General features: G+C 31.9%; 2 protein-coding genes across 2 annotated transcripts; both read left to right on the top strand.

The window, feature by feature from the left end:
* The first annotated feature begins 502 nt into the window (after positions 1-502).
* Positions 503-1,850, top strand: LOC115891719. Its single transcript, XM_030912258.1, has 2 exons — positions 503-1,501; positions 1,562-1,850. The coding sequence occupies exon 1, from the start codon at positions 503-505 to the stop codon at positions 1,361-1,363; it is 861 nt and encodes a 286-aa protein (XP_030768118.1). The 3' UTR covers positions 1,364-1,501; positions 1,562-1,850.
* A 7,124-nt stretch (positions 1,851-8,974) lies between these two features.
* Positions 8,975-26,393, top strand: LOC115891704. Its single transcript, XM_030912245.1, has 2 exons — positions 8,975-9,353; positions 26,052-26,393. Exons 1-2 carry the CDS (start codon positions 9,050-9,052, stop codon positions 26,339-26,341), a joined length of 594 nt encoding a protein of 197 aa, XP_030768105.1. The 5' UTR covers positions 8,975-9,049; the 3' UTR covers positions 26,342-26,393.
* Positions 26,394-27,364: the final 971 nt, after the last annotated feature.

Below are 27,364 nucleotides of genomic sequence, written 5' to 3'. Positions count from 1 at the left end.
ACTTCTTGTAACGCAGCAGAGTGTGTAATGGTTTAAGGATTAGAGATTTCTTGAAATTGTATTCGTGCGTTTAATATGTCCTGGTAATAACAGATGGCGACAGTGGACAAAAGAATGTGGGCGTTCTAACAGTATGCCTTCTGACAGCCCGCCACAGATTAGTTTACTCCACGGCAGGAAAGTAGCAACCCTCAATGGTCGACCAGCTGATGTCTGTCAATCGAGGAAGAGAAAAAAGAAGTCTGTGGATATATTCGACCTTCGACACACACATTTTCGCGCTAAAAAACCGAATTCTCATATTTTGTAATAGTGATTTACTTTGTAACTACTTATCGAGTTAATTAAATAACTTAATTGTTTAGTGTGCCTAATTTACAACCTGTAACGGCCACATTGGTGACCCTGACGTGATCGTGTAGTTCGCCGCAGTTCGCGTGTGTACAGACTCGTTAGTTTCAAAGTTTCAAGTGTCCAATTCAGAACGTACATCACCTGCATCATGCACAACTCTGACTCTAATGGAACGGATTCGGCCTCCGCCTCAAACAATGATAATTCGGCTCCAGGAACACTACAACAATCCCAGACACAACAATCCATCGATGAAGTGAACGAGGTAAGGAATATCCGACTGCCTCCTTTCTGGAAAGCGAATCCCAACCTTTGGTTTGCACAAGTGGACGCTCAATTCGCAACTTTCCGCCTCAGATCTGATCAGCTCAAATATTTCCATGTAATTTCTGTCTTGGACATCGATACCCTCCAACATGTATCAGATCTAATTGCTAATCCTCCGGAAAACAACAAATATGAATCGCTTAAAACGACCCTCATTGATCGATGCAGCGACTCTCAAGAGCGACAAATCAAAAAGCTACTCAGCGAAATTGAGTTAAATGACAAGAAACCATCACAATTACTCAGGGAAATGCGAGTTTTGGCCAAAAATTTCGTCAGTGACACCATTCTACAAACTTTATGGCTACAAAGACTTCCTACCAATATCCAAGTAGTCCTGTCAGCGTCAGCAGGGCTAGATCTGACAAAAATGTCTGAAATAGCCGACAAAGTCATCGAAGTCACATCAAATTCTCCAGCTTTCATCGCTGAGGTATCCAGTAAGCCCAAACAAAATCTATGTGGATGTGAAGGTCAAATTTCCCAGCTATCACAGCAAGTGTCTGAAATGTCAGAAAAGCTTGATAACCTACTCAGAAATCGTAGCAGATCTCGACTTAGGAGTTCAAGCAGAGGAACAGCTCTTACTGACAACAAGGAGTATTGTTTCTACCACAACCAATTTGGAAACAAGGCAAAAAAGTGCAACACACCCTGCAGTTTCAACCAACCAAAAAACTAGACGCACCGTTGGAGATAGAGGAGGCAGCCAACACAGGTGTAACAAAGCAATACCGCCTCTTCATCAAGGACAAAGCAACTGGAGCCAACTTTCTAGTGGACACTGGCGCCGACATCAGCGTTCTTCCTAAAAGTTTTGGTAAGAACAACACTATCAATATTGATTTTCCATTACATGCTGCAAATGGCTCAATTATAGAAACTTTTGGGTACAAAATTCTTACTTTAAACTTCGGCCTAAGACGCCCAATTACCTGGAAATTCATCATTGCCAATGTTCCACGTCCTATCATTGGAGCAGACCTTCTAGCTTATTTTGGCCTTGTCGTGGACCTCAAAAATCGAAAAATTTCTGATTCCATAACAAATCTTCATGTTCCTGGACGTTTTCTACCCTGCTCTGAACCTGCAGTCACCATAGTGTCAAAAACATCAAAATTTCACCTTTTACTTCAAAAGTTTCCGGAAATTACAAATCCCTCAATAGTCTCCACAGCAAGTCAGGATCAGTTTTCCACCATATTGTTACCAACGGACCTCCGGTGGCAGATCGACCCAGAAGATTACCACCTGAGAAATTCAAAATTGCGAAGGCAGAGTTTGCATACATGATGTCGCAAGGCATTTGTCGACCCTCAGACAGCCCTTTGGGCTAGTCCCTTACATCTCGTGCCCAAAAGACAGGTGAATGGCGTGTTTGCGGAGATTATCGCCGCCTCAACTCAAAAACCATTCCAGACAGCTATCCAATTGCCCACATTGAAGACTTTTCGTACAAACTTCATGGAAAACAATTTTTTCGACCCTTGATCTGGCCAGAGCATATCATCAGATACCCGTAGCTGAAGAAGATATCCAAAAACAGCTGTCATCACCCCCTTTGGACTGTTTGAATTTCCTGTAATGACTTTTGGTCTTAGAAATGCAGCACAAACATTTCAGAGGTTTATTGATCACATACTTAGAGATTTTGACTTTTGCTACAGTTACATCGACGACGTCCTTATTGCCTCGGACAACGAACAGCAGCACCTTCACCATCTTGGCCTGATTTTCAAGAGATTTCAAGATTATGGACTCAAAATTAATCCTTCGAAATGCACTTTTGGAATGTCACAAGTACAGTACTTGGGTTACGAAATTTCGTCACAGGGAACCAAGCCTCTTCAGTCCAAAATTGAAGCAATCAAGTCCTACAAAAACCTCAGACAGTTGTCGAACTAAGAAGATTTTTGGGCATGGTCAATTTTTATCGAAGGTTCATCAAAAACGCGGCACGGAATCAAGCACTTCTAAATGAGTATCTTCATGACAGCAAGAAGAACGACAAGACTCCAATTGCATGGACTCTTGAATCAGACGAAGCATTTTATAGTTGCATCAACGACATCAGTAACGCAGCACTGTTGGCACATCCCAAAGAGAATGCTGCACTCATACTAACTTGTGATGCTTCTGATCTTGCCATTGGTTCCACACTAGAGCAAATGATTGATGGTCATCAGTATCCTCTTGGATTTTTCTCTAAGAAACTTTCGCCTACTGAGAAGAACTACTCTACATATGACAGGGAACTTCTTGCCATCTACGAATAAATCAAGCATTTCCGTCACATGTTGGAATGCAGGATTTTTGTCATCAGAACTGATCATCGTCCCCTCACTCACGCTTTCAATCAGAAGCCTCAAAAAGCATCACCACGCCAAATTCGACAATTGGACTTCATTTCTCAGTTCAGTACCAACATTCAGTACATACCAGGTGAACAGAATGTTGCTGCTGATGCTCTTTCCCGTTTAGATACAATCACCATGCCAATTTCTGTGTCAACTGAGGAAATTGCTGAGCAACAGAAAGAGGGATGAAGATCTACAGTCTCTTCTATCTGGAGACGTAACAACAGGACTGAATCTGCAAGCATTCTCCCTGGATTCAAACCAAACCATCATCTGTGACACTTCAACCAACACAATCAGGCCCTTCGTTCCGAAAACTTTAAGGAGAAGAGTTTTTGATATGGTCCATAAACTTTCTCATCCCAGTGCCCGTTCGTCAAAGCAGCAAATCAGAGGAAAATTCGTCTGGACCTCCATGCACAGAGATATTGTCTACTGGTGCAAAACATGCATACCTTGCCAAAAATCGAAGATCCATCGTCACAATAAACTAACACCTTTGAATTTTCCTTTGACTGACCAGAGATTTCAACACGTTCACATAGACATTGTTGGACCGCTTCCACCATCTCAAGGCTACCAATATTGTCTAACCATGATCGACAGGTTTTCTCGTTGGCCAGAAGCAGTTCCAATTAAAGACCAGACGGCTGACACCATCGCCAAGACGTTCTACTCAGTGTGGGTTTCACGATATGGTTCTCCCAAAATCGTCACTACCGATCAAGGCCGCCAGTTTGAAAGTACTCTCTTCAAGGCTTTAACAAACTTACTGGGAACCAAACGGATACGCACAACTGCTTATCACCCACAAGCTAATGGACTTGTGGAGCGCTGGCATCGCTCATTCAAGGCAGCCATCAAGTGTCATCAAACTGCTGACTGGGTAAATATCCTTCCAACAATTCTACTAGGCCTCAGAACCTGCCACAAAGAGGACCTCAAGGCTTCAGCTGCTGAATTTCTTTTTGGTTGCACCCTCCGACTTCCTGGAGAATATTTCTTCAATGAGGATATGCCTCCAGAACCAGACACTTTTCTACAACACTTCCGTGAGGAGATCAGGAAAATTCAGCCAGTTCCAGCAAGTCATCATGTCAAGAAGTCAGTCTTCATTCACAAAGACCTATTTACCTCCAGTCATGTCTTCATACGAGATGACTCTGTCCGGACTCCTCTTCAACCACCTTACAATGGCCCTTACCAAGTTTTGTCAAGGACCGACAGAAACTTTTCCATTCAAGTTGGAGACAAGCAACAGACAGTTTCGTTAGAGAGGCTTAAACCAGCTTTTCTGCTCAAGACAGAAGACGACCCCGCTCACGATCCAGGACCTCAACCGCCACTACGTACCTATATGGGACCCCGAGCTCGTAAGCAAGTTCAATTTTCCTATGAACTTTATCCGGGGAGTACTGTGGGCGTTCTAACAGTATGCCTTCTGACAGCCCGCCACAGATTAGTTTACTCCACGGCAGGAAAGTAGCAACCCTCAATGGTCGACCAGCTGATGTCTGTCAATCGAGGAAGAGAAAAAAGAAGTCTGTGGATATATTCGACCTTCGACACACACATTTTCGCGCTAAAAAACCGAATTCTCATATTTTGTAATAGTGATTTACTTTGTAACTACTTATCGAGTTAATTAAATAACTTAATTGTTTAGTGTGCCTAATTTACAACCTGTAACGGCCACAAGAAAAATCAGGCAGTATGAAAATAATTCTCCAGATTATAATATAATTACTTCATTATACGAGTACAATATTTTTATTTGAAGGAAATAGAGTATACACGATTAATACTAGTATAAATACATAAATTATGTTAGTGCACGCAAAATATTAAATAACAAACAACCAATATACACAGATCACTACTGTATCAATTATTTAAAGAGTGTAGAATTTTTGGCAGTAGTAGCGTTTTTCTTGCTTTTACTTTAACTATATGAATGATTTAAATATATACATTACATCATAACTCTCTTATACCTAGTTAAAACTTTTTTGAAAATAAAGTGTGGTTAATATTTATATATTAAATAATTAAAAAAAAATACAAAATAAATTAAGCTTTTTTTTAGAGAATAATACTATTATTATAAGTGTAACGATGATTAACCACCGGAGCTAGCAAGAAATAACAAACAAGCATATTAAGCACAGAGACATCAACAGCCGAATGGACGAGAAACCTTTACATTTGTTGCTCTAAATTTAAATGTTTCGATTTGAGCTAGTTTGGTTTGGTTAAAAAATTGACACTGATGATTGTAAATATTGTTGAAAAAATTACACTAAATATTAATAGTACTATAAATAACCATTCATAAGAATATAAAATAATTATTAGATTAAACAATTGGGAAACAAATTTCGGGGAAGTGTTTTATTTTTACAAAAAAAAATAAAAATAATGTATGTAAATACAGAGCATTGAATTTTTTGTTCCGTTGTGTTCTATAACTGTTATTTTTGTCGATTAATGGCGGCATCTATCACGTTAGTTCCACTTCTTCTGCTAGTTAGAGTACACAATACATTGCGGTTTTCTGGTTTTTCTTCGGTTGTTTAATATGGCTAGCTCACATCAGATGGCGACACTTTGAAATAAAAATAATACAGTGTAAGTTTTAAAAAATAATGCTCAATTTACATTTTTTGTTACGTATTTAATGTTTGAAGAAATTGGATTGTAGGACGATTTGTTGAGATAGATGAATGAATCGCTAATTGTTTAATTTTGTTTACAAATCACCATCAATAATTTTGATTTTAGTAGCGTTTTTTAGTAGCTTTATTTTTGCTCTTTCTGCTTGAACCGCAGCTTCAACATTGCTTCAACAATTCATTAATTTACTATGATATAATAAAAAATACTGATAATTAATTTGTATGATAAGACTTGATGATACAGCTATTTCAATCTTTTAATAAAAATTAAGTGTTTGGTACTCTTTGATTACCAATAAAAATTGCAAATTAAATTACACAGATATTATAAGCAGACTTTTAAAACATTTAAAAAGTGAGTTATTACATCGGAACCTTTGAATAAGAAGACTAAGGAAGGAGCATATCAAAAATCTTAGGTACACCGCGATGGGCCTCAAATATGGCCGACTTAAATTCTGGTTTATCAGTGCCGTTCTAATTTTATTTAAAAAATGTAAAACTATGATGTATGGTAGACGTGGGGTAGACTCAATAATTTGTTATTTTATTTTACATTGTGAATAAATGTTGGTAGTTATTAAAATTGTTATAAAAATATATAATTCTAATAAAAATAGATAAGTTATAATAAGTATTTATTAACAGAAACATCCGATACGCTTCTGAAGCAGGTAAGTCAAATTAACGTATCAAAATTCTTTGACATCTGATCTTTGACAAATAGTAAATAAAAGCTAAAATGCAAGAGAAATATATAATTTAGTTAATTTAAGTGAATTTCATAAATGATCGGTTTACTACACGTATATATATTATATAGTTACTTACTAACGAAAAGTTGTTCCATTATTTCACTCAACTTTTGCCGAGATCTGCCACAATTTCCATCTAGATTTACTACCTTTATACAACTATCAGTAGTAGAATAAATAACATAAAATAAGCTCCGTAAAGACTGACAAATCCACAAAATTTCAAATCAAATTCAAATGTGTCAAATGAATCGTCAAAAAGAACTGTCAAGGATCCCCACCCTAGAGTGCTTTTTCCGCCCACCATGCATGAATACATGGATAGCATTATGCTCCTTCCTTAGTCTTCTTATTCAAAGATCGAAATCAAATAAATTAATTAAATTAATTAATCAAATAAAATAGCTTAGTTAGTTAAAAAAAATCCCAACAGGTGAATGGACGAGAAACCCTTATATGTTGTGTGATTTTTTAATTTATTTTATTGTGGTTATCCTATTAAAATCTTAATTAGTGGATACTAAAGACAAAAAATTAAACCATAAAGATTTTAAAGTAATTACTTAGCAAAAAATAAAACGAATATATAACTTTGTTTAATATCTTATATAAATAGATATTCAAAAATAAAAGTCGTGACTGACTAAGTTAAGAAAAAAACTCAAAATTTAAGTGAGGATGCAGTCAATAATCACCACATAGGCTAATAAAACTTTGGAGTCACTGTTTGATCGAGCTCGAAACAACAATGGAGAAATTAGTTTAGTAAATTAAAAAAAATCTTTTTTGTTTTGTGTTTAAAAGAAAAGTAATGTCGTTGGATATGTATTTTAATATTTTATAAAGGAAATGTACTTGTATTCCAATGTCTTATGATGCTAGTTTTTAAGACCTTTTTGGGCAGAGAATATTTTTTTGCTAATTGACTCAGTCAAATTTTTGAACGCTTGACAAATTTGAAAAAGTAGTTTTATTAGCCTATGTGGTGACTATTGACTGCATTCTCTCTTGAATTTTGAGGGTTTTTTAATAGATATTCTGTATTGACAACTTTATGTTGTATGCTGGAATGGAAGCAACTTGATTGAATATTCCGATAGCAGTCTATAAAGAAATAAATTATATGAACAATATATGGCTTCTAATACATTCTTTGATTTGTATGATTAACAGATGGCACTCATCATTCGTAAGCATAGCGACATCTCGGTTATTTCTGCTTTCACTACCTGTACCGCGCACCTTGCACCATGTTCTAAGGATCCGAGAAGAAGATTTCTGGCCTTTCGCTCTTTCTTCATGTTCTTAATATTACGTCTTTCCAACAGATGGCGACGTTACGTTTGGAACGAAATATTGGACAGTGCAAGATCCAATATTTCTTTCGTCATTAGATTGATCCTTAAATATTAATTATATTCATTATAGAGTATGTCTTGGGATTGTCTTTACAAGAGAATTTCTTTTATTATTGACATTTTGAGAAAAATCAATTCTTCATAAAAAAGCAAAAGTCCTAAAATTATATTTCTATGCTAATATAATTTCGCTTTCGTTCTTTAATTAACCTCACATTTTTGCTGTGTCAAATTGTTAAAAAAGCACATGGAAAAGATGATTATAAATGTTTGTGCTTCTTTAACAAAAAGAGTTAAAAATAGCAAGGACCTTAATCAAAATAATACTAACTCGTCTATTTTGATAGAGGCATTCAGTTTTTATTCTTTGGAATAAAATCTAAATGATATAACTAGAAAACGCTTTTTGATTTTTACGGCTTAAGAAACTTCAGACATATTTTTATTTTTTTTATCTCAAACGGTATGGACATTTGGAAAAATATAAACGGGATTATCCATTTTAAAACAAGGAAAAATTTTTATGACGAAAGTATTTTTGTAAATAAAAAATATAGAAGATACTCTTGTAAAGATATTCCGAGGACAAAGCGTATAATATAATAATTTAAAAGCAGTGTTTGAAGACGATAAAAAAAAATAGAATTCTAAAGTGGTTCAAAATAACTGTATTTTTATGATTTTTAGTACTATTTTCCTGCAACTTTCATTTCATTTGATATTGATATTAAAAAAATATATGTTTGTGCTTTTCTCTAGAATTTAGACTGCAATAATTAAATAAATTGTCTCAACATATTTATGACAAAATAAAAGATCTCTAGATAAGACTTCTGGGTTTTTCACCACTAGGAGGAAAATCTACAAAATTAAAAACATATTTTTGTTTAACATCATTACATCGTTCATTTATTTTTAAGAAATGAATCCGCAAAAAATAAGAAGTATTGTAGAAATCGATACAGTAAAATTATCCAGACAATGTTTTGATTGATACATTAAAAGAATAAATTAGCCTCAGCTGAATACTTAATCATTTGATTTTCGCGCTTCTTATTTTGCTAAGCACGTGCCAAAATGGAATTTGTTTCACATGCATGTCTGACCCTCCATCTGCCCCTCTTAGAACACAAAAGAACTTACCAGAATATAAAAGAATACTTTTGAAAAAAACTAATGTTATTTTCCCATTAAATTTTATCACTGATACCATTACATTCAAAATGAGTAAATTCCTTATTTATTTATTTCTTTGCTATGTAACTCTAGTGAGTTGTGATACCTCAACCCCTTGCTCTGACAGTATATCATGTGGTGAAATGCAAATATCAGGTTATTTAGAAAAATTAGAAGACACACCCTCAATTCCAGTTATCGGAGGTCTAGTTACTTTGGAAAAAGATACATTACCTGATGAAGAACAAACTAGGAGTAGTGAAGATATTGTAGAAAGAAGTGCAAGGTTCTTAGCTAGTCGATCATTGAAAATTAGATTGCCCAGAGAGGAAGCCAGAAGTTTAGTTGCAGGTAAAATACTAAAGTGGATTTATACTAAGGTGGTTTTATATAAAACAGCAGCATTAATTTTGTTAATGTCACTGCTTATTTTCCCAGCATAATTAATTCTTATATATAGATTATCCATTAATTAAACTACAGTTATTTTTTAAGTTATTTGTTAACATGTTTCATACTTAATTTTATTTTATTTCTTTGTCTAATATAAATTTTGTTGAATAAAAAGTTCACTTCATTCAATTTATTTTTACCATCAAATAGTATAATAATAATGTCTGGGGTCAACTTTCGTTTAGCTGAAATCAGTCATTAGAAAAAACTATAAATTTTTGTCTTTAAAAAGCTACTGTGAACCATAAAATAATTAACTAGAAAGAAGTGTCAACTCTGTGTTAAATCGTGGAAACACGATACGCCACCGAAAGCGTTCGTTGTCGTCTGGAGAACTAATATGTCAATTGACAGGTTGACATGATAAGGACATAATGGCTTAATTTTCATTTCCGTTTCCGGTTATTCAATGGCGGGCCCTCTTTCAGTTCAAATGTATTTTGTATTTTTTCTTTTCATAAATAAAACCAAAAAATAATTTATTCACATATATTTATTTGAAATATGGAACAACGTGACTAAATAAATATAAAAATATAGAGGATTGTATTGTTTCAATACCAATTAGTTAATTATATGCACTTTTAACGTAAATTAGTTAAGGTATAAGCCTGACTTACAGTAATTTGTAAATAAACACACGTATTCGCAGACTTCAAGGACAGAAAACGGAAACAGGAAGATGAAAACGGGAGCCTTATACAAAAACCTGAAAACAGAAAAACAAATTTTTTTATACTAAAATTAACAATGTTAAAATATCAATAGGTATAAAATATAAATATACTGTTTAAAAAAAGCGTCCATTATTCCCAAAGAGACTTGGCTTATAAATCAAAAAGAAGCAAAAACAGACTTTTAGTCGGGTAACATAATCGGGTTATCAGTCCGATTTATTGCATTATTGACAATAAATCGCACATACTGGAGATAACTAATGTTGGCTATAGTTAAAAATGATCTTACCTTGCTGTAAATTGTTTCCATTTTCAAAAAAATCGCCGATCAAAGAGATTATAACACCATTTTCTTGCATCTAAAAAATGTAAAAACAGTGTTTATTTACTACCTATTTTTCATATACATGGGACATACCTACTACTGCAGAAACATCATTTTCTCCAGGATTCTTCATGTAATATATATTTTATATACTTTATTACCTTTATATTTATAAATTTCAGCCGAAATATTAAATTGAACTTCCAAAACGAAACTAAACGGAATGAATTAAAATGGCGTCGAATATTTTCGAATTTGTTCTAGAACAAATCTGAAGTTGTCTCTGAAACTGAAATCTGTCAATTCTAAACTGTGAAGTTAGACAATAGTTAGACAAAAACAATGCTGTCCTTGTCTAAGCGGCCATACTTGTCGTGAGGAGAATGACAGGAATGACACTAATGACTGTTTCCAATTTTCCTATTTCACTGTCACCCCCCTGCTGTGAACCATGGAAAACACAAATTTTCCTGCGGAAATGCGCAATTTCCAAATTTTGCACTTTAGAATAACTGAAATCTGCTATAAAAAATACATTTTGCGTTTTATTTTTAATATTTTTCTGAACATATAAACACAAAAATTTTCCTGCGGAAATAAGCTGTATTCATTTTCTAAGGAAATTTATTAGACTTTAGAATAGCTGAAATCAGTTATATAAAAAATAAATGTATATTTGCGTTTTAGAAGCATTCACTAATTGAGGAAAATAAAAATTTTCCTGCGGAAATAAACTGTATCCATTTTCTGAGGAAATTTAATAGACTTTAGAATAGCTGAAATCAGTTATATAAAAAATAAATATATTTTTGCCTTTTAGAAGCGTTTACAAACTAGAAAATAAAAAATTTCCTGCGAAAATGCTTGATTTGTATTTTCCATTCGTTCCTTATTATATTATCGGGTTTTGTAAAGTTAGAAACGAATTTACCAAATATTTAGCAAACCACGAATTTAGCAAATTCTTTTTTTTTGACAGAGAGTCCCTCGGAAAGTCCAATGCTTATAGAACAGTTTAAAAGAAAAAAAATCCGTGGATAAAGCACTTTTGAACCAAAAAAATCATTTAAAAGTGTCTAAAATGCTAACCAATCTAATAAAAAACCTAATAATATTTTTACAAAATCAGAGTTAATTATTAAAATATAAATCCACAGCTTAACAGCCTCCACAAAGAAAAGCTAACCAAAGCAACCCAAATCCACCAATCTAATATTTTTGCAAAATCACAGTTAATTATTAAAATATAAAAGAAAACTACATGATCCAATGATTTTTTGTTTTGAATCAGCCCTATTTACGTAAAGCTTTAATTAAAAAACAAGAAAAAGTGCAACATTCTGAGGTACTTATAGTATACAAGAACCTATATTATCTATTCTATAAGAATTGTTATTCTTCCGAAAGATGTTTTACCCCACCCAGCACCCCTATTCGCTTTCGGGTCCCGTAAGCTTCTAAACTGAAAAATGTATGAAAAACAAAGTGCAGAAAATGACATTGACAAATTTTCGCAGACAATTTTTTGTGTTTTTATGTTTAGAAAAATGTCTAAAACACTCCCCGAAGACTAGTTTTGATGTAACAGATTTCGGCGATACTAAAGTCCGAAAAATGAAAATGACGCATTTCCGCAGGAAAATTTTTGTATATTTGTACTCCTAACGCCTCCTAGAACACATATATAAAGTCATTTTTTATATAACAGATTTCAGCTAAACGAAAGTTGAGCCAATGACTGTTATGGTGGATTTGGTGGAGTACTTAACAACTGAAAGAGAAATATTAAAAATTAAAAAGTTATTATTTTTAAACACCAGTGAGATCTCGGAAATGGTTAGATATACAGAGTGGCTCAAATAGGAATCAAATTACCAGTCGGTATTCGTTTTTTAGAGCTTTTTTTAACAATTAGCAAAAATCTGTAGTAACATTCTCATATTTTTAACTTCCTCCTTTATATCGCAAAAAATAACTTATTAAATTTTGTTTTTCTGGAACCATTATCAACTTTATCTTTTTAAAAATGTATTTGGATTTTGTAATATCTTTTATAAACGTTTATGACGTCTCAAATTTAATGAGACCGATGCACAGTGGTTCCCCTTAAATAGCTGCGCGGTCATAACCGTTAGATATCTAGATATAGCTTGACTGCACCTTTTTTAATAGAAATTGATAACAAACGCTAAATAAATGTATATAAAAAACTTAATGTAATATAAAAAAAAGGACCCAGTTTGTGTGATTTGCATTTTAAGTTCTAACTATTCGGAAAGGTATATACAGATTATGTTTGCACATATGTACGTTTTTTTTTTTTTCATATTGAAGAGGTCAAATTTATTTTAAATGTTGAAAAAATAAAAGAGACAGTTGTTTCATTTTATAAATACAATTTAATTGTCAATTGATATACAGTGTGTCCACGAAATAAGTTGACACGAAGAGGAAAAAATAAGTTACTGTTATTTGAAGACAAAAAGTCAATCTTTAACCACCCGGTATAAGATCCGGCGGCAATTCGCGGCGGCCAGTGGCAATTAATTTATATGCAATATATTTTAAGCAACAAGTATTATCATGCCGTTTAAGAGGATTTGAAAGGGAAAGTAGTTAAAAGTCTTAAAGAGTGACAAGCAAAAATGTAAATATACTATTTTTGTTGCCTTCAAATAAATTGCCATAAACTAATATTACTTAGGTATAATTTAGTACAAAAAAGGAAAAACAGTTTTTTTACCTTCTTTTCGAACATCCGTTACAGAAAAGGCAACAGTTTTTATCAATTTTAATAAAATAAGTAATTAATTGGCGTTAGTTGAAAACTGTTTATATCAGCTTGATACCAGTAGCAAAAATGTGACATTTCTAATAAAAAAAGCGCTACACTAGGCTTACTTGATTTTGTTATTTATTATGTATCGTTTACAGGGGAATGTAAGAAAAGTATTAGCAACAGTTTTAACTGTCTGTCTGTCTGTCTGTCCGTCTGTCCGTCTGTCTGTCTGTCCGTCTGTAACACGATAACTCAAAAATCGCTAAACCGATTTTAACCAAATTTTGCACAAAAATACTGTGGCACCAGAGAATCTGGCCATTAGTTTTTGGTGGGGGTGGGGGGTATGGGAGGGGGTTAAAATTTTTAAAAAACGTAACTCCAAAATTACAGTAGCTAGCGAAACGCGGTTTTCAATTTAAGATTAGGAATAATATTTGCAACAAAATTTGTAATAACATCAAAATCAGACAAACAAGTCGCAGTCTTTGAGATAAAAAAAAATTGGAAAAATTCCTTTACTTTGAAACTAAAAGAACTGCCTACCAACTTTTTATTAACATATTTTAATATGGGCGGCTATACGTGCCTCCCGGCGCCATTTTTTTTTTCCAACGCATCTTTCTCAAACACATTGCCTCTTAATATTTCTTTTTATTACTTATTTGGGAGGTCAAAATATTGTAAAAAATTAAATATGCATTCCTTGTTCGGATTTAAGACAATAAAGTTGATGAAGGTCCCAAAAACGAAACAGTGTAAGTAAAGTTTGACGTCACCACAGAATGAGGCTATAAAATAATTTTTAGATTTCCTCAAATTGTTAATAAAAAATTATATAAGTGCGAAAAACGGGAATTTCAATTTTCTGTCATATTTAACGTTGGGCTCATTGAGACGCAACTTTGACCCAATTAGAGCTGCTTTATATTTATTACATTGCTATTCAAATGGTGAAAGTCAAATGAATCACCCTGATATTTTTCTTAAATATTAAAATATAATTTTCACCCTGTATGTATTATTAATAAAATGATACAGGGTGAGTCTTAAACAAGTGCAAATATTAAATATTTTTAGGGGTGGTATATTTTGACCCTACAAACACGCCTGAGTTCTTTTCGCAATTTTTTTTTTTTTAAAATTTGATATTTTTGGAAAAAATTGGATTTATTTTTCAATTGTTATTTGAAAAACATAATATCTTGATATTGTGGAAACATAGGCAGTAGAATAAATTTACCAGAGAGAAAAATCTAGAAAAATCTTGGTTCTCAAAACTTAAGCACAAATAATATTTTTTATTTATAAATCTCCAAAGGAAAATAACTCATTTGTGATGGACTTATTTGAAATACGATAAATAGAAAATACCGGGTGCATCTTAAAAGTGACCTATAACTTTTTTATGTTTTTTCAGAAAAAAAACGAGATTTTTCAGATAAAAAATTTAATTATTTTTAGTCACTTTATGTTTCACCGGAAATGACTGTAATTTTTGATTTTTAAATGACACCCCGTCGGTATTTTTTTTTTCATTATTTAATAGACAATGACACTGACTAGAATGACACATCATATACTTTTGACATTTTCGCATATGGTCTATTTGAAATTGTATCATGCGGTTCATAACGACAATTTGACTCAAAATGCCAAGAGTGTGGTATCAAATTATTCGTAAAAACAATATATGCTAATGAGCCAATTTGTTCCATTTGAAAAAATTGAGATATTATTAAAAATAGGATTGGGGCATATTTTAACCGGTCAGAACAAGACACGAAAAACATTAGACAATCAAATCTAGTTCTCCAAAGCTCCTTGATTAAAAATTAGTGGTTTTAACACAGTCATGGCACTCTAGAATAAAATTTAAAATATGATTTTTTTAAACAAAAATGTCAAAAGTTGACATATTATATTATATCATTCTATTCAAAGTATCATTTTCTATCGAATAAAGTAAAAATATACCGAGAGTGCCATTTAAAAATAAAAAAAATTGTAGTCATTTCTGGTGAAACAGGAAGTGACCAAAATAATTGAATACGTCAATCAATCCTAGTTTATGTCATATACTAACATACCAAATCCCGTTTTTTATCTGAAAAAATAAAAAATTTATATTTGTGAGCCACTTTTGAGTCGCACCCTGTGTATTCTTTTTATCGAGATCTCTACCAGTCTTTGAAAATTTTTGTACTTATTTATGACACTTATTTGCAGTTATACACAACGAAATGGGTCGTAATCAGCTGGTAGGAACATATTATAACTTTTTTTGACATAAACAGTTTTATGCAAAATTATTTATTAAAACGACGAAAATAAAAATCCAGTAATAGACATTTTAAAAAAGTAGAATTTTGTTTTGATTTTTATTTTTACTCACAAAAGTAATTTTGTTAATACAAAAAAAACCTTCAGTTGGTCCTCATCTAAAACTTTCACAAAAATCGACATCGTGTCGATAATAAGACCTCAAACAAAAACTTTATAAACAGAATGTAGATGTTTTTTTGTTAAACGAACTTACCACAAGCTTTTATTCCAAAGATTCTCGCCGTGACAGTCGAGACTTTCAATTTCAAGTAGAGATAGCCGACACAGATTCTCAGAGAAAAGGTACTGTAGAAAGTAGAAGTTCGAAACTTGAAAAAGTTAGGGGAGATGGGGGTATTGTGGAACAAATAGCAGAGCTAGTTAAACTATATTTATGAACTTGGAAGGGCATACTTAAAATTAGTATATGATTGAGTTATGTTGCCTTGTAAGATCAGTAGGGGTTTTAAAAATATTTCTGATTTAGTATTTTATTGTTTTAATCTACGACAATGTCATTATGACACATTTAACATTGTCATTTGGATGTCATTATGGCTTTCATAATGCACTAGTGCTATTATGAATTCAATGCAAATTTTAAAATAAGAAACAAGCAAAAAAAGATACCTAAATACGTTTATTTATTGTAAATATTAACTATAATATTAGTACAATTGGTTAAATTAATTCCAGACGATAACAGGTGAGTTGAATTTTTAGAAAGAATTAAATTTATTTCCTGAGTGCTTGAACTTGTGAAGACCCATCATTGCCAGAAATATTACCCAAAATATTACATGACACTTTTTTCTTATTTTCTTTGGAATTTTCCATATAGCTCTCTGCCACTGTGTTAGAGCGCCAATCACCATGTCTTTTAACAGTTAATAAATCCACTCCTGAATCTGCAAGCAACGACGCAGACGATCTACGGAAACAATATCCAGTGTATTGTTGTGGATTTGGATGACTTAGGGACAATGCTATTTTATACGGCATTTTCCCTAAACTATTAATGCCAACGGGTTGCTTAATACATTTTCCATTTCTGTACCCCACAAATAATCGAGTATGCTCTGTGTAGCTTGGCCGCATAGCTATATATCTTCGAACCATTTCCACCATATTTATTCCTTCAACATTCCCTTTAGTTATAAAAAAAATCCCGTGATATTTTTGTTTTCGTAAATGGAATAATGACATGAATGCTTTGCCCTTCAATTTAAAATTTTGCAGCTGCAGATTTGTCAACTTGATACGCCGGCAGGCTTCCGCAAATCCCACTATCAATGAAACTTTTGTCAGGAAATAAGTTTTATCATCAGCTTCCAACAAAAACGAGTTGTCTTCTTTTCTTAAAATTCTCGATTTTTCTTACCGAAATCCTTCCGATTTTCTTTTTAGAAATGCAATTAAATGTACGTACTTACTAATATCTGTATTTTTCTTCACTGATATAACTGAACGTAGCATGGATAATGTATACTCGCGATTTCATCGCTCGTGAATTAATCTTTTCGGTCGACGATAAAATACCATTTTATCATCTTGTATAAAAAATAAGTAATATTTATGTCCGTTCTTATTAATTTATTGAAAATGAATGAAATTGTTTGTACACAAGTTTGAATATATTGTAAACAGTATTAAATTAACAAACTTTTTATAAAATCTGTTCATCGTTTATTTTTAACTGAAAAAAATTGGGGCCCATCGGACCCCAGAACGCCATTATTACCACGTCAGTTGAGGGTTATACGTTCTACGTTACTCCGATCTCCCCTGTTAAGAATCCGTCCAGAAGCACTATATTTTCTTGTTAATATTCGAGAAAGTGTAAAAAGGTATTTTACTTATATCGGTCGCCAATTCCATGGTACATCCGGTCCGGCGGCGGAGCTATTCAAACTTATTAATTATTGTAATCTAATCTAGTTTAACCTTAATGCGAAATGAAAGCTATTTAATTGTGTTTTTCGCCGGCTGTTCTATAACACTTATATGTACCGCTGTCTACGAATTCATGCTCTTTTTATATTATATACATACTTGAAGAGATTCAAATACATAGATATTCATATATATGAGAAATTTATTTTCTCTAAAGAGTTTGTGAATATGTCTTTAAAAGTTATTCATCGTACCGAATTTCGTTTATTTTTCAGTATTTTAAGAGATAAAATTTTAAAATGTAATGTTTTCGAAAATTATGGGCTGATATTTATGTAAACATACAAGGTTCTAAACCAAACCAAACCAAAAATTCCAATTAGTGAGAATTTTATCCTTTATCATGACCTATTTCGTTAGTTTCGACTTTATGTTATAAGGTCCAGCATCAGCATCAGAAAACTGTCCAAAATTAATAGTTTACCGAATTAGTAATCTATGTTTTTTGTTTATGACATATCTATGACTTGGTGTGATCAACTACTTCTGACAAGTTTCTGACCGGTTTGGATATTTGTGGGAACAAACCCGTAGTGAGAATTGCGCCTAATTTGATACTCTGAACTATCACTAGTCTCAATATACAGGGTGGTCCGAACTGTATTCCGGAAACTTCGGCAATATATTGTGCAGATAAAAATAAATAAAAAAGTTCGTATAAATGTATGTTCTAAAATATTTAGTTTTGGAGGTACAGGGTGTAGAAGTTTCATTTTTATTTCGAATTTTTCCAAATAATTTCTGAAGTAACGTCAATATTTGGATGAAAATTGGTGCCTAGGAGTTTTTTGACATGAGAAATTTGATTTTGATATCAATATGACTCCTACTAGTAGAGGGCGCCACCTACATATTTTTTAACTGGTTTGAAGAGTAATAACTTTTCGTCCGTACCTGTATAAAACTACTGAGTAAAAAAATATACATTTACGACGTTTTTTACATGAGAAAGGTCTCTTGGTAAAAATCGCTACGAGTAATGGTTTTCGAGATATTCGGAATCGAAATTATCATTACCTGTCATCACTGACATAAATTAAACATGTTGACTAAATAGTTATTAGACTGAAATCATAAATTTGAACTGTTTTTGTGACAAAAGTTCAACAGAAACTGTTTTATCATCAGTTTTTGCAGAAAAATTTATGATTATTGAAAAAATGAAAATTTCCCAAATTTATTATTTCAGTGAAGTATAACTATCTACTCAACGTGTTTATTTTTCGTCAGTAATGACATGTATTGACTATTTCCATTCTAAATATCTTAAGAACGATTGCTCGTAGCGATTTTTACAAAAGATATATTTTTCACGTAAAAAGTCACAGAGATGTATAATTTTTCGCTCGGTAGTTTTATACAGGGACGAACAAAAAGTTATTACGCTTCAAAACAGTTAAAACACATGTAGGTGGCGCCCTCTACTAGTAGGAGTCATATTGACATCAAAATCAAATTTCTCATGTCAAAAAACTCCTAGACACCAATTTTCATCCATATATTGAGATTATTTCAGAAATTATTTGGAAAAAATCGAAATAAAAATGAAACTTCTACACCCTGTATCTCCGAAACTAAGTATTTTAGGACATACATTTATGCGAACATTTTTACTTATTTTTATCTGCAGAATTTGCGGCCGAAGTTTCCGGAATACAATTCGGACCACCCTGTATAAAATGTACATTTTTATTTTGAAGTTTTGCTGCTGCAATCAAAAATTAAAAAAAAATAACTAATTAACTAAATTATTTAAAACATTTTTTTACATTTTCTTGGCAACTATACCGGGTGCGTTTCAAAAGTTGCTCACCCCTATAACTTTTTTATTTTTTTGCGAGATTTGGTATGTTAGTATATGACATAAATTGGGATTGATTGACGTATTCAATTGTTTTTGGTCACTTTCTGTTTCACCGGAAATGACTACAACTTTTGATTTTTAAAGGGCACCCTCGGTATTTTTTACTTTATTTGTATACAATACTGTATTTGTAACAATTATATACGATGTATATATTTGTTACAATTCACAAATTGAATCGGAAATAAATAAAAAAGGAAAATAATAGAAAAAGGAAAACACAAATAAACTAAGTACCCTATTTTTTTACAAGTAAAAAAGAAGATTCATAAGTTGATGCAAAGAAAATTGTTCTCTGTAATAAACACACACTATTCAAAATTGATTTTTATAAGTATTATTCTTGAAACAGTTAATTTAATTTTCTTCTTAAAGTTTATTTAAGTCTATTCGCCGAAGTTGTTTTATTTCTTTTAACGCCAAGTTGCTGTTAGTTCGTATTATAATCTTTTATCCTATGGAGAGATTCAAAACATTTCTCTTTAGTAGGTACTTTCTTCTGAACTTTCACTCACTTTATTTACATTAATATTTTCACAAAAAATATACTTTTTAGTACCTGTTGCGAATATACTTTTTAGTACCTGTTGCGATATAACCTTAAATAAAGCAAGAAATATAAGACGTTCTGTGTATTAATTCCATTTTCAAAATTATTAGAAAACAACAATTTCATGTTCACATAGATCACAATATCAAAATTATTCACTGAATTTGCCAAAGTAAGAAACGTTAATATTATAGACTTAGAGTCAATAAAATTCTAGAACACAAACACTTCTTGAGGGTCTAATGAGAATTTTGGTGAATTTTAATTGAGATCTGTGACCTACTTGCTTATTTAATCATAGAAAATTCTTGCGGTATATCGCTGGATACAGAGAAGAAAATAATATATTTTATTTAGACTGTGACAAATTAAATAATGTTTGCTCTCAGCTTCCAACGACCTCATTGCTATTATTAATTGTTATTAATATTTCTGTAATTTTTACAGTTGAGTACAAACTTTTATTTAATATATTTATTATATTCTTAAATTTTTTTCACTGACGTTGATATACCGGGTGCGTCTCAAAAGTGGCTCACCCCTATAACTTTTTTATTTTTTTTAGATAAAAGAACGAGATTTGGTATGTAATGGTGTATTGGTATATCATTTGGTAGTATATGACATAAATTAGAATTGACTGACGTATTCAATTGTTTTTGGTGACTTTCTGTTTCACCGGAAATGACTACAACTTTTGATTTTTAAATGGCACCCTCGGTATTTTTTTACTTTATTCGATAGAAAATGACATTATGAATACAATGACATACCATATGTCAACTTTTGATATTCTCGCTTAATAAAAAATCGTATTTAAAAATGCAATCTAGAGTGCCATGGCTATGTTAAAAAACACTAATTCTAAATCAAGGATCCTTGGAAAAATAGATTTGATGGTCTAATGTTTTTAGTGTCTTCTCCTGGACAGTTAGAAAATGCTCAAATCGTATTTTTAATCATATCTCAATTTTTTCAAATGGAACGAGGGTGGTTCATTAGCATATTTGGAAAAAGCATTTTTTTACGAATAATTTGATACCACACACTTGGTATTTCGAGTCAAATTTTCGTTACGTACCGCGAGTTATAATGTCAAATGACCCATATGCGCAAATGTCAAAAGTTGACATAGGATATGTCATTCTATTGAGAATGTTATTTTCTATCCAGTAAAGTAAAAAAATACCCAGGGTGCCATTTAAAAATCAAAAGTTGTAGTCATTTCCGGTGAAACAGGAAGTGACCGAAAACAAATGAATACGTCAATCAATCCTAATTTATGTTATATACTAACATACCAAATCTCGTTTTTTTATCGGAAAAAATGAAAAAGTTACAGGGGTGAGCCACTTTTGAGACTCACCCGGTACACTATGCAAGTCTAATTTGTAATGCAGAAAACTAATTTTTGGACCTTAAAAAAAGTGTTATTCTTGGTATATTTTTAGAGCAATGGTCAATCTAGCAATTATTATCGAAATTAAAAAATATATATATTTTTTTTACCAAGAGTATGTGATTTAGTGAAATAGTATTACAAAATTTCTACTTCTGACAATTGTGACTGTTAAAAACTTTCAAAATTTTCTTAGGATGTATACTTTTATACATTTTCTTCGAGAGAAAATATCAATTTTACATGCCTAAATTTTAGTTACTTTTCATGACCATCTATACTTTCTTATGCTAGGTGCAGGAGCAAACATATACAACTTGTTTACATTCAAAAATATTTTTAACATTGAAAATGATATGACTAATAATATTTTTATGTCTTCAAAAACATTCTTTAGGATGTGTGAAATAACTTCACTTGCTTCTATTTAAAGAACGATGTTAAGAACCACCTGTTGGTGAACGGGAAATTGTTATGAAGAAGAATGTTTCCACCATCGGTTAGGTGAAACCTTAGTTTCTTACTTATTCTCTGATACATATTTTAAAGTAAAAAAAAAGTGTTATTTTACTATTGTTACCACTTTTTTTCTATTGTTAAATAGCCAATAATATTGGTAGTGGCTTACAATCATAGTTTGTAAATAAAGGCTTATTGTTGGTTAGACAAAATCGTATACCGGGTGTTGCATCGTCGAGCGGGACATAGGAAATACCATGTAAATTTTAATGGGGTCAATTATTGGCTTCCCTAATTATTTTAGAGAATAATTCTATTTAGGTTTATTGAAGAGCACCAACACCCACATTCAAAAGAATAACTTTAGATATTTTCGATTAGTCCGTTTACGAGTTATCGCCGATTTCATTTTAAATATTTCTCCTTTCTTATGGCCCAGTATTTACTTATGAGGACCAGCCAAGGTAAAAGATAACTGTCAAATGAAGTTGTCATTTTCGAAATTTATCTATTTAGTGCTTTATTATTATTATTAATTATTATTATTATTAATTTAACTCATACCTACATAGAAAATATTAGCCATGAATTACGCTACCGAAGAAAAAGTATTGATGATTAAATGGTATTATCAAGAAAATAGTTATCAAAAGGTGTCGGACATGTTTGCTGCTCTGTATCCGAATAGACCGATACCTGGAAAATCTACAATCGCAAGGAATATCCAGAGATTTGAGACCAAAGGTACCCTAATAAATAACTGCAGATGTGAAGCAAGGCAGGAACGAAGAGAAGATGCAAGAAATGATACCGACTTGGAAGTTTTATTGTGCGTGGAAGAGAACGATGGAAAGATCAGCACAAGGAAACTTGAGGATGAAATAGGAATAGATCACACTACAGCGTTTCGAATTTTGAAACGACATAAATACTATTCCTTCAAATATGAAAAGCACCAAGAGCTACGAGATGGGTACGAAATACGGCGGCAGGCGTTTTGTTTTGATATGAGGGAAAGAGCAAACACGGATAGGGAATTTAAAAAAAAATATGATTCACTGACGAATGCGCGTTTACCTTAATGAACCCAATGTTCAAAATTATTGATATACAACTTATACTTATATTCTAAAAGCTAATTTATATTTGAATATTTACTAAAATACAACTTTAAATAAGTCAAATTATGAAACATATACTAAAATTACTTTATTTAAAAAAACTCTTAATTTCTTTTAGAGTCACATTAGAAGAAAAAAATGATTCTTGTGCATAATGTATCTAGTAAATTTGACTACTGCTTTATCTGAATCCAAAAAAATACACATATAATTCAATAAATTACTGATCAGATAATAAATCTTATCTAATTACGCCAAGTTATTTTCTTCTGTGTAGAGTAGTAAAGCATATACCTTTGTAGCAGGTTATTGGGCATTTGTAGCAAGTTCTTTTTCGCATAATACCATTTTAGATCTTTATCTCTTGTTATTCCTAATGCACGTAATCTTATTAGCAGAAAGATGATTGTAAGACGCACTAAGAAAATTGCTAATACCGTTGGCGCTTGCTATCCACCGCCACACCAGACTTTCTTCCACACCGCCTGAAGGCGCGGCGTGTGCCGTTGACCAAGTGACCCACATCCTGCTGTCTCCGCGGCCCTGACCTCCATCTCGATCCTCTTCTTCAGCGAGTCGGTCGTTTCCTCGAGGCCATGCGGCGGTTTCTCAACTCGGGTGGCCGACGACCACTCCTTTTCCTGCTGGTGTCGGTCAGTGTGTCCGCTTTTACTACCTGCCGCTTGGTGGGGAGATACGTGGTGAAAGAGATTGTTTTTAAGAGCGGCGGAAAGTCAAGTTTAAGGTTTATTTTGGTTCAGGTAGTCGTACGAGTACGAAGCAATTTTACTACCGGCAAATTACATTTATTTTAAAATTATTCTAGAAATAAAAGTTATTTTATACATTAAAATTCATATTCTTTATTACTTTTTTATATAAATAATTTATAAGTAATTTAAATATTTTTTCTTTTTTTACTCTCTGTGTTTTAACTCATTCTTTTCTACACTTTTAACACATAATATACATTCCTTATACTTAAGTTTTTTAAATTATTTTACTTATATTGAAAAAAACGTGGCAGATTGTAAGTTACATTTTCCGAAATTTCTTGACTTGACAAGTGATAAGTATATTTTATAAAATTTGGTATTTTAATATACCGGGTGCGTCTCAAAAGTGGCTCACCCCTATAACTTTTTTATTTTTTTCATATAAAAAAGGAGATTTTGTATGTTACTATATGACATAAATTAGGATTGATTGACGTATTCAATTATCTTTGGTCACTTCCTGTTTCACCGGAAATGACTACAACTTTTGATTTTTAAATGGCACCCTATGTATTTTTTTACTTTATTCAATAGATAATTACATTCTGAATTGAATGACATGTCATATGTCAACTTTTGGCATTTTCGCTTAAAACAAAATTGAATTATAAAATTCAATCTAGAGTGCCATGGTTATGTTAAAAACACTAATTAATAAAGGAGCCTTGGAAAAATAGATTTGATCGTCTAACGTTTTTAGTGTCTTGTCCTGGCCAGTTGGAAAATGCTCAAATCGTATTTTTAATCATATCTCAATTTTTTCAAGTGGAACGAGGGTGGCTCATTAGCAAATTTGGAAAAAGCATTTTTTACGAATAATTTGGTACCACACTTTTGGTATTTCGAGTCAAATTTTCGTTACGAACCGCAAGTTATAATTTGAAATAAACCATATGCGAAAATGTCAAAAATGGACATATGATATGTCATTCTATTCAGAGTGTTATTTTCTATCGAATAAAGTAAAAAAAAAAAAAATACCGAGAGTACCATTTAAAAATCAAAAGTTGTAGTAATTTCCGGTGAAACAGGAGGTGACCGAAAACAATTAAATACATCAAGCAATCCTAATTTATGTCATATACTAACATACCAAATCTCGTTTTTTTAACTGTAAAATAAAAAAAGTTATAGGGGTGAGCCAATTTTGAGATGCACCCGGTATTTTTTCTTTAGCCTTACAGAGAGTGATTTCAAAGTTCTAGGCTTGAATGCATGTTTTTACGTTATTCTATTCAAATATTTTTTTTTTGTTTTCTTTTATACAATGCTTCTATGTTGTTTGATCTTTTAATATTTTTAGCGCTTTATTCAAAAACATTATGCACAATTTATTTTATTGGACGAAGATATTAATAAAAAGCGAGAGAGAAGTGCCATTTTTTATTGACAAAACATTAACAGTGAAAAATATAAACAAAATAATAAAAATAACATTAACAGTGAAGGCAATACACAATATGTATATGAAACTTACAATTCCATACATGTAATATACTATCATATAATAGAAGAGAATACCAACTTTCTAATTTAATACAACACTCTGTATATTATTCAACTGTTGAATTCTTTATAACATTTTAGATTGTAGTATATGTTATGTACAATTTTCTATACATATCTTTAACTGTTTAGGAAATATTAAGGGCCGGGGTTTAGCAAATTATTGTCTCATTGCTGGTCAGTAGTTTCAAGTTGTTCAGATTTCATTTTCAAAACATAAAAATGGTTTATTTAATAGAAACATACAAAAAGAAATCTACATTCTAGACTACGCAGATGACTAGACTTTAATGAATACAATGAACATATAAAATAATAAATATAGTTTGGAGACATCAACAGGCGATTAGACGGGAATCTCTAATTTATTTTTGATACATACTGTAGCTCTATTGCACTATTGCCGCACCCTGTATGTTCAAATTGTCTGGTATAAGTAATATCCCCCCCCGTCCCTTAATAATCTGTTTTTCCCAAAAAAATATATAGAGATGAAATATTAATTATAAACGATAATTTAGCTAGATATATTTAGATATTCATTTCACATAATATGTAGTTTGTTTATGTACTATATTAAATCAACCATTTTAATTGTGTTTCTATTAATATTTTTTTGTTCGATTTTATTTTTTTTGTTAATGTATTTTATAAAATTACTTATTATCGGGGCATAAATTATTTATAGTTTTCTCTGAATTCTATTATTCTTTATTTTTACTATATCGAAAGAGAACACTTTTAATACATAAATAATTAATTAAATAATTAAATAAAACCTGATTTTTTACAAAATTCTAATAAAAATATAATGCTGGTTTTATCATTCAATTTTATAATGTCAATTTAACAACTGTTTTAGATGCAAGAAGAAGCAAAATCAGGAAACTCATCCTGCCTCTTTTACTTCTCTTGAAACTGAAAGCAGCAATAGTGCTTCCAATTCTCTTGTCCATCATAGCGCTGGTTTCATTCAAGGGATTCGGAATCAGTTTAGCTGCATTGGCCGTCTCTGGAACGACCGCCTTGAAGAATCTTCTAGAACATGCTGGATCAAAAATCGAGGTAGTTCCCACTCCGATCGGTCACTGGAGTAGAACAGGAGCTGTAGAGAGTCCTGTTCCGGCTTACCATTATGACTACCAACAGTAAAAGTTATAGTTAGAAGTGTATTTATTTTTAATTAATTTATTTTTATAAATTCTATTTTTTCTCTGTGTTTTTTTTTGTCTCGACTCCCATGTACAGGGTGGGTCAAATTCTACGCTTTTAAATGGAAACACCCTTTTCTATAGGAGATAGACAAAAACTAATATCGGTCTCTGGAGCTCAATTTTTCTCAAAAACATGATGGTGAAAATCACATATTGATATCTGTTACCGTTTCGGAGTTACGGGGTGTTTTTCAAAAATATTGATTTTTAACAAATCGCTCTAACTTTTTTGCTATGGAAAATTTTGTATTTTCATTAAAACATTTCCAAAGCACCTTTTTAAGTAGAATTTAATGGTTTAAGTATATTTTTTTTTAAATTAATAATTTAAGAATTATCAACAGAAAATTTGATTTTTTATAAGGGACACCCTGTATATTTTTAATTTATTGAAAATAATTTAAAATTACCTTTCCAAAAATATAACACACTTGATATTTTGTTCAATTCTTCTTCGAGATATAGAGTATATACAAATTCGCCCGCTTTAAATAACTAGGCTTTAACGGCACCGACTGTAATGCAAAAAAATTCTAGCTGTGAGCATCAATTAAAACGAAAATAATATTTGCTATGAGAGATGCAGAATTTTATAACAATTTAAATTATATTTAACCAACAACAACACATTTAAACTATATCTAATAACAATAAAAATAAATAGCAAACCAAGACATGCGATTTTGCTACAGATGTTCGACATATCGAGCGTTTTCTGTTATGGATAGACGGGGCAGTTTTTGAACATTTCTCGCGAAATTCGTTAACTCAGTAGGTCTGAAAGATATCCTCTCATAACTGCTAAGTGTTTCTAATTCTTGTCTAGATTATACGGAAGAATAAAGAACCTTTATTCTTCCGCAGATATATCCATAAGATTAGATCCATTGAGCCACTAAGTCAAGCGGCCTCGACGGCCAACGGCTGGGATCTTGGTTAGCTATTCAATTATTCTTGAAAT

Source organism: Sitophilus oryzae, unplaced genomic scaffold (genome assembly GCF_002938485.1).
Source record: "Sitophilus oryzae breed Bouriz unplaced genomic scaffold, Soryzae_2.0 scaffold_1190_pilon_pilon, whole genome shotgun sequence".
NCBI classification, from domain to species: domain Eukaryota; kingdom Metazoa; phylum Arthropoda; class Insecta; order Coleoptera; family Curculionidae; genus Sitophilus; species Sitophilus oryzae.
Note: the sequence above shows the minus strand (reverse complement) of the source record. Positions and strands in the feature narration are given on the sequence as shown.

Bases quoted from the DNA above. Each gene is read 5' to 3' on its own strand.
- LOC115891719 (XM_030912258.1), top strand. From the start codon at position 503: ATGCACAACTCTGACTCTAATGGAACGGATTCGGCCTCCGCCTCAAAC.
- LOC115891704 (XM_030912245.1), top strand. From the start codon at position 9,050: ATGAGTAAATTCCTTATTTATTTATTTCTTTGCTATGTAACTCTAGTG. The intron at 9,354-26,051 runs GTAAAATACTAA...CAACTGTTTTAG, and splicing joins AGCCAGAAGTTTAGTTGCAG to ATGCAAGAAGAAGCAAAATC.